The 14,299-nt window shown below is 44.0% G+C and overlaps 1 protein-coding gene across 1 annotated transcript in view; it reads right to left on the reverse strand.

Annotated features, from left to right (window-relative positions):
- The window catches only part of kif26ab (kinesin family member 26Ab), a 66,617-nt gene that overhangs the window by 31,811 nt on the left and 20,507 nt on the right, over window positions 1-14,299 (reverse strand). Inside the window, exons 3-4 of the mRNA XM_034111749.1 lie at window positions 7,511-7,969; window positions 2,045-2,238 (exon numbers count right to left, since the gene is read on the reverse strand). Of these exons, the coding sequence (XP_033967640.1) occupies window positions 2,045-2,238; window positions 7,511-7,969 (653 nt within the window). The remainder of the gene's footprint in view (window positions 1-2,044; window positions 2,239-7,510; window positions 7,970-14,299) is intronic.

Below are 14,299 nucleotides of genomic sequence, written 5' to 3' on the forward strand. Positions count from 1 at the left end.
CTAATTTGTGCACAGAATTGGTTAAGAATGTGACTCTGACCTTCTGGTCAAATTGACATTTATACTAAAGTGATTTTTCAACTCAGTGGACATCCTAAATGAAACAAATGAAAAGCTTTTTTTTGCCCCGTTGAACGGTTGACTTCTTTTTGCATAGAAAAATGTAAACGTTGAATCGTTATTATTCACCATGCTCTTCTTTTCTCTCAGCAGCAGACTTGCTAAAGCAGTTAGACTCTGGCTAATTGCATTCTAATTAAAATGTCATCTCTGAGTGGAACGGTGTTAGTGAATGTCAGACAAGTGTCTGAGAAGCTCTCTCTCCTCCATTGGGGTAGAAACTGCTGTTTGGTTATTCCGCTCCTACTTCCTGGACTCTCAGGATTTACACATGCATACCACTAATTGTATATTTTGTGAACAAAGAGGAATACTAATCAGATATGAGTTTTCAATTAAGTCCAAAACACTATGGGTTTTTTTTCTCAAAACAAGAAAGTCTGCTGATTGACTCAATTTATTTAGACTTTTAAGGATTCACATTTCAATCAGCAGCGGTATACAAGAAGACAAAATGAAGACAACAAAAGGATGATGATGGTGATGATGATGATATTCCTGTTGCAGGCAGCTGGGGAGGGTCAGGAAACGGGCGTGAGCTTCAAATCAAGCACAGTGCATCTCCAGCACCCTTTACTTTACTGTGATAGCGGAATGTGATGCGGTTTGAAGCCGTCATTATGTTTTCTGGGCCAAGCAAAACACCACATTCTTGGCAGCAAATTATCTTTGGGATGAAATAAAAGGTGGAACCGTTTACTGCGCTTCCACCTCCACCCCCTCTGCCCCACCAGGACCTGCTGCAAGGGAAAAAACAAGTCCACCTCCCTTTGTTTCCCCTGCACTGAGCTTTATACGCTACTCTTTTTGAGCTCAGGTCCAAAGAAAACATGAGAACTAATAAATCAATGTCAGGAATTAACCCCGTCTAGCAGATGTCTACACCTCTCTGTTGTGACAGGAAGTGGTGTGAACAGGAAGTTGCATATTTAGTGGAGGATCTGGAATGGGTAGGAATGTCCCCATTAGTCAAAGGATAGGCCTCATGGACCCACTGATATATTCGGACCCTGTGAACGCTGGCAAGACAAAATCCATTTGGGGTGCTTGCAGAAAAACTGAGCCCCACAGTGTTCCCCCATGGGCATGCTGTCACACTCCACAAGTCCCTTCACCTCCTGTGGTGCAGAGCTTCAATAGTCCTATGTATCATCCTTAGCCAGCTTCCCATTTGCAAGCATTCATTATGGTGTAGCACTCCTTGGAGAGAAGAAGCAGGGAAGGTATGCACTGACCAGCCTGCCAGGGAATCTATCAATGACAATATAGCACATTGCACCCGCCTGGAGAGGGTGAAGTATTCTCCGGGGCAACAACAACGTCAGAGCCAAGCAGTGCTGAAAAATCCTTGCTTAGCCTGAAAAACATGGGGACCAAATGGTTTCACAAAATAATGGTCCTGCAAAGCTGCAAATCCTGAAAAGCCATTTTAAAGTCGAAGAAGCGAAACAAAGAATAACTAAACATAAAATACCTCAGGACAATACTTGGCTTTAACGTAAGCCCCTTTCGTGAGGCACCCCCTCTTCATATCAAATGATGTAATTCTGTTTTCCATTCACGGGCAGTGATGCCTGTAACTAAAGGTTCATTTAGTCCCATGATGGTGCGTATCTCAGGGCAATGCTATAATTCTACCATGGCAAAAACAACATCTCCATAGAATATGTGCCCCACAGGGAACACCATGAACCACTGCCTTCCACAGACATTGGTAAGCAAGTCTGTGCACATCTCCTATTCGGCTTTCCTTTTGTAAACACACACGCACACACACACACTTAAGCCTGAATTCATGCAGGTGTGTACGTACACAAACACTAAACACTTCATTTAGCACCACGGCACATCAATCCAATCTCTGAACGTTTTGACAGACTCAACCGTGGTGTGATTTGACAGGACGGATGAGAAAGGCGCTTACCTAATGAAGAAGGAGGCTGCTGCAGAGGAGGAAGCAGAGGGGGAGGGTCCGGTGACGGTTGCTGGGAGTCCCGGTTGGCTGGAGTTCCTCAGCCGGCAGGAAGTCAAGGTGCTGCTGCTGCTGGTGGTCATGGTGGAATCAGAGGCCTCCGCGGCTGAGACATCCCTGTCTGCTTCCCTCATCAAACCCTGAACCTGTTGACACACAGATACAGGGATAAGACCACAACCATCACTTACAAGTTGTACTGCTCCTGCCCACCTTCCGTCCACCCCATTTACTCCCCCTGTGCCACAGATGGACAGGCAGCTGCTGCAGCCAGCACTGGTTAGCGGGAGTCAGCAGTATCCACAGCAGAGATCTCCCTGCAGAACAGCAAGGATGCTGCACCATTCATTGATTCTGGCAACACTCTTGAGGTTGCTCTGGCTGTAGCCTACTGTAATTAAGTGATGACCCACATTTAATTAGTAATTAAATCACAAGCGATTCACTTCACTCTACTCCCGATTATATCTATACCTCCACGGCTAATTTGGACCTTCACTCATCAGCAATGTCGTCCAATAGGTTGAGTTATACTTAAACTATCTAAGGATGAGTTTCTATGGGAATAAATGACATCAACAACAATTTGAGTAATGACATTTGTTCTCTAAATGTTTACGAGGTATGGAAACTGTGCCTTGAAGGGTGAACAGAGGTGAGCTGCATTTGTTTCAGACCTTGGCCTCTGGTCACTAAAGACAGACACACTGGTTCGATCACCTGTAAATCTTCATTTTCATTTCCTTGGCCAAGGAAGTTATGTTTATTTGCTCGGTTTGTCTGTTTGTCATTGTGCAGGATTATTAAAAAACTCCCACGCCCAGATTCATGAAACTGGGTAGACGGGTGTAACATGGCCATAACATTTTTGTAGCCAATCCAAATTACTGGGTGGATTCTCAAACTAAGTTTCACTTGTTTCACTAGCATGCATTGTGCTAAAAACATGTGGCGTATTAATCATTTGAAAGAAAGTTCCAACTGGGAGAATTCCCGTAAATGCCAAATCAATTCGAAACCAAAACTCGGAAAGTCATAAAAAATGTTGGTACACTTTTAATTTACTCTGCTCTTTGATGTAAACAGAAAAGTCAATTCAAGATGATCATTCTTTAATGGTGATAGAGCTTTTTCATAGTTAGTTAAAAGTGAATATGGCTGATAATGATTTAAAACCACACCATTAGAAGTCAGTCATACACTAAGCCTTCTAGCCCTCTTAGCTCAGTGGAGATGAAGCATAAAGGTTTGGCTGGAGCTCTGGAGCCTGCAGAGGATCACTGATTGCTGCAGTCCAGCTGAAGGAGTGCAGAGACCTAATTATACAAGCCGAAATCCAACTCCGTGACTGCGCTTCAGCTGGAGTCACCATACTGACAAAAGGTTAATCCTCACCGGAGCCGCTAGTTTATCCTGCGAGACAGTGATCAATAGCAGCTGACAAGAACCAGTTCTGCGGTTTTTCAGCATCCGAAATTAAATAAATAAGGGCCAAAGTTTTCCTAAAAACATTTATAACACTGACACATGAACATTGTGTAATCAGCAACGACCTTGTATTGAGAACAACGCAGCACTGGAGCCTCAGTGCCATTTGACAGCAGATGTATTATAAACACAGTTCAGGGCCTCTGCATATTTACCTCACTGTTTGCCCTGGATTCATGCTTGGCACCTACAATTAAATCTTTTTTTATTACAAAGTGTCTGGCCATCTATTATCTGCCATTTGTCAACACGGGCTGACAGCCGCACTATTTATATGCCAAGCCTGACATTTGAATGCTATACATCAGGATGTGAGGACATACTCACATTCTGGCATTCACATAAGAGGCTTGGCTATTGCTCTGCAGAGTGTTAGCTTTACATTCAGTACAATCTGTTACTATATTAAAGCACAGAAAAGCTTCACTGACCATTTGTCAAATGATGGTCCTGCAAAGCATTTTCTCCATGCATTCCCACTTTCCCATTTCTTCCCTTTGAGCTTGTTATCAGTGTTAAGAATCACTGCTTTGTTTTAGAGGTCTGGCTTTGCTCTCCTGAGACATCATCATGGAGGTTAAGTCTGATATCAAGCTGTGGTATGTGAAGTTATGACTTGGAAAGTACACCACAGAAAACACAAACTGAAATGAGCCAAATACAGACCCTCACGCAGACGCCAGAGCGGAAAGCCTCACACCATGCTGGTGTCGATGACAGGTTAGGAACTCCCATTACACTCTGGCACGAAAGACTAGAGTACTTCACACGCAGCCGTACAGGAAGCTGATGTGTGTAGCTCATCAAATCTGTCACTGATTGAGTCGGTCAAGAGGCGGCACATTTTCAGGAGCACACAGGGACAGCTGTTTGTAGATGGGGTGCAGGCTACAAATTGATAAACTATAAACACACACATATAGGTTCACACACATGCACAGACACACACTGGAGCTCATCACAGTTCCTATCAAAGAGTATTCCCCATGGTATTAAAAAATGGGGACTTAAGCCCCTCAGCCAAGCTGCTGTCTGTAGCCTTGGACCTGCACTGGCCCTGATTCTGGCTGAAAAGAACAATCTATCCCCTGGTCAGGTAATTAGGCCGTGTCAGTGGAGCCATGTGTGCTCGCCCATTTGTACCGAGAGCCAGTAATGAGCTGGCCTTCCACCCTTTAACCCCCAGCCCTCCCTGATCTACTTGCCTTGGCTTGCCACTCGAAGGAATAGGCAGACAAAAGAGGGGGGGAAAGAGACAAAGCGAGAGTGTTTTGAACATAATGGAGAGAGTTTAAAGGGGAAAAAAAGTTCAGTGGAGACCTAGCTGTGAAGTCTGAAGGTAGCATCGTAGGCCAGCACCCTATCAGGAGACCATCTTCTCACTCGATGCTGAGAGTACCAGGACTCCCCTGTGACCTTTGATCCCAGCGGTCAACAGACGGTTACTGCGGAGTGAAATAGGCCTTGTGGTAATCTGGCTGTCGTGCTTGGCTGGCCTCTGTCACCTACAGAGTGCAACTGAGATGAGAATTGACTTATAGCGATACTATCATGTGAGAAAAGTACACAAACACCCTGAACTCTCTCTGGACAGAACTCACCAATCTATTTCCATTTTTCGAAATATGGTTTCTTAAATTGGCAAGAATGTTCTTTCCCTTTCCTTCCTGTGTCCTTTTCTACTCTTGTCATCAAAGCTTTCTGTGGTACGTTGCCATGCGGGCACAGCTGCGCCAAAGAAACAGCAGCCAAGATCATCCATTGGGCTTCAAATTGGTGGCAATGGAGGCAACCAATGCAGCAGGCAACCAGTGGGTCAATAACGGAAACTCTCACGGGTCAAAAGCACTCTCTCTGTAGATTATCACACAAGTGACCGTGGATTTTATGGTGTAAAACAGAGAACTGCAGATTTGGTTCAATTGATTTCTTGTTGTGAATGGTAGCATAACAACACATTCAATGTCTTCATTCAGACAGCCAGTAACACCAGAAATGTATTTAGCAATTGTGAAGCTGGAGCCTATCTAAGTCTCTTGGGTTTTCTCAGAAAGGCACATTTGGGTGCCATTTGCTCAATTCAAGGCAGCTACACATATGAACCAGAGTCAGTCAATTACAAAGAGGCAGCCAGATAGTTTCAATTCCTACGACCACAAACATCATTCCAGATGTTAACCAGAGCCTTTTCTGGTGCCCTATAATGGGCTTTGCATGGGATGCCCCAGGCTCCCTGGTTGAGAGGATTTCTGTCCAACACACACAAAGTCCATATCTGCTTCTTTGCCTGAACACCGCCACATGCTTTCCCCACAGAGAGACTAAGAGGGAATCATGAATTGAAGCTTGTGCCTTTTGGCATCCTTGTGAGTGTGTGTGGGTTTGTGTCATTCTGAAGGGACTGGTTTTAATGAAAGAAACTAGCTGGAGAAAATAACACCCATTTCTGCTGTGTTTGTAACGTTATGTCCTGAAGGGAAAAAAATGTCTGTCCAAGCAGGGCCCGAACCATTGATGAACTCATCCAATCTCAAAGGGCCACTAATTGCTTTTTAGACACATAGATGGAGAACACAAGGCAGCCTCTCCCTTCTGTGCCAGGCTGTTTGATTTTCCCTAGATTGCGTACCTGCAGTTAAAAGCTTTTGATGGCCTCCCATAAACCATTTCTAAAGGCATTTGTTGACATAAACGGGAGGAGTGAAAATCTGTCTTCAATTGTCAAGCAGAAAGAAATAACACTGCCAAGACTTGTAACAGGCTGCAGTTATCCACAGAACAAATGGCAGAATTACAGTTTACATTTATGAAGGGAATTATGGTGCAAGAACCAGACAATGTGAGCGCATGCTGTTTGATCTGCACACCTCGGGAAGTTAAAGATTTTTTAAGGTAGGGAAAGACACATCAGGAAAAAGTTACATATCACCAGCCAGAAATGTGCTCTAAGGCGCTAACATTCCCTGTTTACACATAAAGCTTATGTTAATGTAAAAAATACATCATCTCGAGTTGTAAACAAGGTACAGCATGATCCCATGACACCAAGGGAAAACTCTGGATCATTCCAAGTCTCTTAGACATCAAACGAAGCACAGACGAGTTATGGTGAGGCTTTGGGGTGGTCATTTAAAATGCCCTTGAGGAGAAGGTCGGCAGATTAGTGTTGTGATGACCTCTGACCTCAGATCACTCAGACTCCTTGACTACTGAGGAATGAGAGGTCAGCTCTCCTGTAGAGCTCTGACTCACCAATCCTCTGCAAGGCTTTTAAAGGTCTGAAATGCAGTCTGATGAACAATATGACATTAAATGTACTTTATCAAAATGTTCCGTTATCTTCTTTCAGATTTGGTTTGGTTATTTGTAATATTAATTATCACTTTTTGTCAGGATTGCATTTGTCCTCAAATGTCTCCTTTATCTTTTTTATTAATTACTGTCAAAGTGTATGATGGTCTTATGGCCCTAAAATCTAATGTCACAATAACGTTTTGTTAAAAAAACTAAAATGAATATTGCATCACTGATAGGACACGCCTCTTTTGAGTGAACATCGTTTTTAGTGCGATACAATCCATTTTAAACAATGAATAAATCATAAGCCCCCGCTGCTTAAAAAAAGATCAATAATTAAAAACATTTTCCTTTTCTTTCTTGTGGGCGATTTTCACTTCTCTGTAAGAGCAACCCGGACAGCTTTTTCAAATAACTTGTGAGGAAATTAATGATAATCCTGATAACCGAAATTCACCTTGATCAATTTATTGTGAGTGTTTTTTATCCAGATCCACTGTAAATGGATATTGCCACATCCTAACTGTTCATCGTCTTCAATTGGTGCTGTTGCACTCCTAATTTTTCTAATTTTAAACAATTAAAATGCATGAGATTTTATATAAAATTGCAAAGGTAACATTGAAGACATACCGGTTTAGGCTGAGGGACGTAGTTGTTGACCCTGGAGACGCTCCACACGCCCTCGAGGTACTGCTGTGCCTGAATGGTGCCCACGGATCCACTGATCTGCCCTCCTGCCACCGTCACCTGGGCGCTTGTCTTCGGCCCTGAGGTGACGGAGGGGCTCTGCGACCAGCCTGGTACCCTGTGCCGCTCCCCCAAGGGCAGGACAGAGTGGGCAGCTGGTTGTCCTTTAGACAGCTGTTTAGCATGGACACTGGAGGACACAGTGTATCTAGCAGGCTGCGGTAAAAAGGATTTAGTTGGCAGCGCTGCCATGTCTGAGCTGAGGGTGGGAGCGTGGAGCGTCTGCAAGGCCTCCTGCTTCAGTTGGTGGAGAGGGGTGGAGCACACCTGGCAACAGCTGACAGCTTCATGGCTCCCGGGTCTTTGGAGCTGCTCGAACAGGAAGGATGCATATCCAGGGTCCTGCAGAGAAAACAGACACAGAGAGGGCCTTTAACACAACTCTAGCAAGCTTAACTCTCACTATCTAATATTTTCAAAGGATTTCCTGCATGTTGTTCATATTTTCCAAGCTCGGCAGTGGTCTGCTGGCAGTGTGGTCCTTAACGGCCTCTTGGGACCCTCACACCCCTGCTTTAACCACTTCCTTTTTGTTTAGGGATGGTTGTTTGTTTAGACAGAGATGCTTTGGGTGCATGCAACTAAAGACTGCTGATCAGGCATGTGCTTATTTCACATTGTCTGCCGGGAAGCTGAGACCAAACCAAACGAGAGGAGACTCTGAAATAACGCTCGGAAGGGATTACCTGAAGATCCCACAGAGACATTCCTGACAAAAAAACAACAACAAGCAAGATATGTAAGAGGGGCCTAGCCTAGCAGATTTCAGCTTATTACTGCTGTAGTGATGATGTCCAGTGGAGTTTTGTTCTTTTACTTTGTCTCTGCGAAGGCTCCCTAGGGTGTCCAGCTCTGCTTGGGAGAACTGACAAAAGGAAAACAACAGCTGAGGGGATTGTAGTGCCCAAAGCCATACAATTTACATACGATAAGTGTCCCAGCGTGAAAACATAATGATAAGCTACCAAATGTGAAAATAACCACCTCCACCAGGAAGCTTGAGGCACCCAGAGCTATCAATGAACTATTCAAATCCTAAGTGAGGGAGGAACATAACTTTCTCTGTGTTTTAGGCAAACAAACACTCACACCAACACAAACACACACACACAAACAAACAGTCTCTTAAGAGGCATAAAGGGGCGGTGGGCTTCTGCCCAGCGGAGTCGTGGCCTAAGACAGGAGCCCACAGCACATACATAAATGTTTATGAGGCCTTTGCTCTGTGGAACCTCCGAGGTGATCAGGGGGAGTGAGGCAGCAGGGAAACAGCAATCCTCTCCCTTAATGCAGTGCCACTTAATACAGCTAACCCAATAGACATAGAGACCAAAGAGGCAGGGTGGGGAACTCTAAATCTCCTCGCCATGAAAGCAGCTCAATACGGAGACTTTTAGACTACCTTTCTCTGCAAACACGATCAGAATTAATAGGTTGATCACGCCTTACAGAAAATGGACACATGTCATCTGTACATTTCCGTTATTCTGAAAAATGGACAGAAAGCGGTATCCACTGATTTATACTCTTATAAGGATAATCTCAATATCATCACTTTACTTAAAGGTCCCATGCCATGGCCATTTCTACTGATCATAATTCCATTGTTGAGGTATACTAAAATAGATTTATATTGTGCAATTTTCCAAACTCACATTGGTTTCTCATACAGCATCTCTGTATAGTATGTGTATTCACTCTGTCCTAAACGGCTTGTTGGAGCGGATTGGTCCAAACGTAACGGCTCCGCGGACGTAATGTAACGTCACTATACCCGAAATACATCACTATACCCAAGAAGTAAACAATGGAAAAAGAAAAATCTCCAACGAGGCGTTCTGGGGCAGCATAGACAGGTATTTTCTGTGTTAGAGTTGTACTCGCTACAGGGTGTACTTTGAGGGTTTGTGACTCTGCAGACCGTTTACATGCATAAAAAGCTACATAACACACGAGGGGACGGGTAACAACCAGAAAAGCATGACATGGGACCTTTAAAGGAGAATCATGTGGAGGACTGTAACTCGGCTGGCCTGGTGTCCACGGAATACTTCTGGGTAATGATTTACTTTATTGGCTACATGCTCGACACATGGACATGCACAACATAGGAATACACTCAGGATGTAGGAAATCCCATAAATCTCCCAACGAAAGATGAGCTGACAGTAGATCAAGTGCAGTATGGTATCAAGTGAATGTTGATGCTATAGCGAGGAATGGATTTAAATGTAAGAAGCTTATAATAGAAAAGATCAGGATATGACAGAGCTTTAAAAAAAAAAAAAAAAAAAAAAAGAAGGTATCTAATGAAACTAGATCCTGGCATGTGAACAATCTCCACGCTCAGACAGGATTTTTAAGCACAAGACAGGACAGTTCTGCTGAAATACTATGAAAGAGTCCATGACAAATTGGAGCTAAAGAAAACACCTCTGGCTGCCTTCTTCACAGTCTAGTCTGGATTCATGTATATTATTCCTGGACAGGAAATTGGAGCGAAGTCAAAACCAGTCAACTCCGCCCTTCCATCACCTCTCACCCTTTACCCTCCAAACACCCCTTACCCACCTCGGGGCACTGGTAGATGGAAGAAATCAATTTCCCTCTCTCTCTCCATGCATTGTTAGGTGTTGATTTAGGAGAGCTAATAAAAAGACACACAAAGCTGAGCCATCTGCTATTCAGTTAGGATTCTGGAGGTTAGAAAGCGGGTCTTCTCCTGTAAAACTGTCTGTGAGCTTTATGCCCAGCGGAGTGAATAAAGGGTCAGGGCCACAGGGCTTATGAGAATGATGGCGCCCATGATGAGGACAATGATGTTGACGTTGCGGAGGAGAATGATGTGGGTGTGATGAAACTCAAGGCCACAGAATCAATCTTGATATGCCACATGAGAGGTGGAGAAGTGGATATCAAAAAAAGACATCAAGAATGGTGGAAATCTTAAACATCGCTCAGGGAATGTAGGTTAAGATATACTTATATAGAGATATAACTAGGGCTGCAACTAACCGTTGTTTTATTACCGCTTAATTTCGAATAATTTTCAAGATTAATGGATTAATCATTTGGTCATTAACATGTCAGGTAAGGTGGAATAGATTTCTTAAAGTCCATGGGGATGTCTTTATATGTCCAAAGCCCATGGATAATGCCTTCAATATGAAAAAGAATCCAGACATAATGTAGCAAACCTTCATATTTGAGTCTGAAACAGCATTTTTTGCATGAAAGACTACTTCCGTGATTAATTGATTATCAAAAAAGTTGGCAATTCTTTTTCTTTTGGTCGATTAGTCAATTCCCCATTGCAGCTGTAGCTTGCTTATACTGTAAGTTAAGTAGTTTACTCTTTTGTTTATTTTTGCTACCAGGCTAACTGCTGAAGAGCATCTGCGTCAGCATAACGTGGAGAAGACGAAACATATAATGCAGGATAACACCCAGCCCCTGAAGCCATATTGTTTCTTTTATCATCCATATGATAAATAACTGACAGGTGCAAGTGGGTGTGAAGAGCAGCACTGCTGGGGAGAAGCATGTTATGCACGGCATCAACACAAACCAATTGTTCAAAGCATTCCCCGAAAGGCGTGGAGCTACTTCAGAGCTCGGACTCCTCGGCCATTGTTCTGTACAAGTGTACAAGAGATCGTTTTGGTTTTCAACCCGAGGTCTATCCGTAGAGAGAGTCAAACTGCACGAGCGAGGATAAGAGGACAGAGAGAGAAAGACATGTGGGAGGAGGTGGATGGGGTTGTGGCCCCTGCCTGGAGGCTTGTGGGTGGTTGTGTTGGTCTACTGCCTGTCAGCACTGATCTTTATTAAACTCTAGGGACGAATGTAGTCAGATGCCATGGCCTTATTATGGAAAGGAGGTGTGCCGAGCTCACTGGGGAAAGAAAGCCCTGCCTCTGGAATGAGCCCTCTGCTGCCCTTAGAGACCCAAGTTTGTCTCTGTCCCTCACACTAACAGTGATGAAAAGCAGGGCAGCAGCAGCAGGAGGGAGAGCCACCGACTAACTGACTGTCTCTCTGGGCTGATGGAGAGCGTCATCACAGACAGCCCATGCCCAGAGGCTGATGGGAACAAGCTGAGCCGTAACCACTTACTGTATGGATAAGGAGACAGGGAGAGAGATGTGCATGATTTCCCCTCCCAGGTCTCCTTACAAAACCCGGCAAAGTCACACGTACGGTAGGATTTTTTCTCCACTCACACCTCATTTACCTCGACTCTTCAGTCCACCTTTTCTCTAACCAGACAAAGTGAACCTGCCTTCTGACTGTTTCTGATTCAGAGTCTGATGTACCTCTGTTGTGGAGCGCCAGGCCAGATCTAGCAAGCTGACTTAAATCAAGGGGAAGGTCATAGTGATTTGAAATGCATGAGGCGCCACACTAGCCAAGAGACTTTTAGGCACGCTCCATTGAAAGTACCCTGAGAAACCATATTTTCTATTCCAGTTGAGCCCAACAGATATTACCCAGACATGAAAGCTCACTGTAACTCACAGCAGCATTGGCAGAAAGAGCAATGAAACAAAATGGTATCAATGTGCATCTGTGATGAGAAAAGTTCAGATCTTATCTGAACTGTTTTTCAGTTTCTGTTGCATCCTAGCTGAATTTGATTTATTTGTTCATTTCCAACATCAGTCATAGTGCGATTTGCCAGAAAAGGTCCAGTACTTTAACTATTTCTCCATCCTGTGTGTTCCTTCTCTGTAACTGTTCAGGGAGATTAAATTGCTCAGTCTTTCATTCCTTCCTGCTCCCTTCCAGGTTTCTTTTTCATAACTTACCCGCATGGAAACATTCCTCCATAAGAGTCAGTACACCTCGCTGCTTTATATCTGTCCTCAATCAACTTTGTTCTCACCAACACCAGTCCTGTTTACACATTACAACTCCTCAGTACTTCCTATGACTGCATGTCTTGTAAAGTGAAGACCACACAGCAGCTGCCGAATCGAATGCCCTTTCAACTCCTGACTTTCCCCTTCTCTGCTTCCCTGTGAGGATGCGACCGAGCCATCTATGTTGACTTGGCCTGAGACAGTGTTGACCCTAACCACACACCGTCTCTATACGTCTCGAAGGGATTGCCCCCCCCCCAATAAACCGCAGGAGCCCAGTCCAGATCCCGGGGTGAGGATGAGAGCTTCCAGCAGGCCTGCTTTCCCACAGGTAGTCAGGAGTCAGGAGAAGAATGAGCACAGCTGCCCCGGGTGAGTGCAGGGCATTACGGCAGATTACATTCCCAGGATGAAAGCAACACATCCAGTGGTGTAATCCCTCTCTGCCCCCTGCTCTTTCTCAACGACTCCCACCACCTCCATCTTAAAGCCCACCGCCTCGACCCGGATCCCCTAAAAGAGGGCAGAGCTGGAAGGCCTGTGACTGTGATTAGATATCAGGTGGAGCTTTTAGTGCAGCAGCAGATCTGGGATACAGACCATTAAACTTAACCACTCCCTGCTCGGAGGCAAAGAAGACAATGACTCAGGATGTCACACTAGCATGCTATTTAACTCTGCGGGAATGCCTTTGGTAGAACACAAAATGGGGCGGCTAACCAAATCACATGAAACAGATGTCTGTCCCTGTTTGCTGACTTGACAAGATTAAACAAACCTGTAATAAGACTTTCCTGCAAACAAAGCAGCGGTATCTGCAGCAAATCTGTCATTACCTACCTGATAATACCACCGCAGACATAAAGCACACAGCACTATGATATGAATTCATTCACCCTCTGTGGCTGTGTGAAAAATGTATTCATTTTTCTGTCACTCTTAGGGTTTTGCATTCGAGCACAATGAGATTCCATCAAATAATAATGAAATAGCTCTCCTGCTTTTCCTGCATTTATGATATGAAATTAGGCTTTTGTCTGAGTCAGACTACATTTTGAGTCTCATCTCATTATCTGAATTTAAGCTTCTGTGAGAGATATGGTCGCAAAATGGATTCTACTCTTTTTTTAGGGGTCTGATCTCTAACTGATCCTCTTTTTAACACAATGAAACACAAAAAACAAGCACTTATTGGCGTATACTGAATAATTGTTATACAATAAAAATAATTTTCACATCTAACTTTGCGATACATTGTTCCTAGAGAGATAACATGGCATTACCATATTTTGAAACTATCCTGAAGACAAACTGCTCACTTAAAAAGTTAACAAAACATTACATTGAACAAACTTCCTGCTGTTAGATTTTAGATTACCTTGTTGAAGGAAGTGCATCAGATTCTTGCATCAGTATTCCCTTAAATGAACAGCCAACTCCTTGCTTTACGCATGTGTTTATGAGGAGCTCACAAAGACGTCAGTCTGTCTGCCCAGTGTGATTTAGCCCTATCCCCCTTTAACTGTCAGAGAACTGCTGACAGAAAATGCAAATCGGCTCAGTGACACTTTCAACACATACCCACCTGTCCAGAATATCACAGTGACACATCCTCTGATAAACGATTACAGGGTTGAGCAAATCCCCCATTAGAATGAGCACACAAGATCTACTACAAAATGTTGGCCTTTTTATCAGAATATCTTGATAAGATCTGGTGTGACATGTCGCTTTGTTTTGGGCTGACTAGCACTGTCACACGGGTCATTGTACACTATAGTGCAGCCTGCAGCTTCTCCTGTCATCCATG

This window comes from Pseudochaenichthys georgianus, chromosome 22 (assembly GCF_902827115.2).
Source record: "Pseudochaenichthys georgianus chromosome 22, fPseGeo1.2, whole genome shotgun sequence".
NCBI classification, from domain to species: domain Eukaryota; kingdom Metazoa; phylum Chordata; class Actinopteri; order Perciformes; family Channichthyidae; genus Pseudochaenichthys; species Pseudochaenichthys georgianus.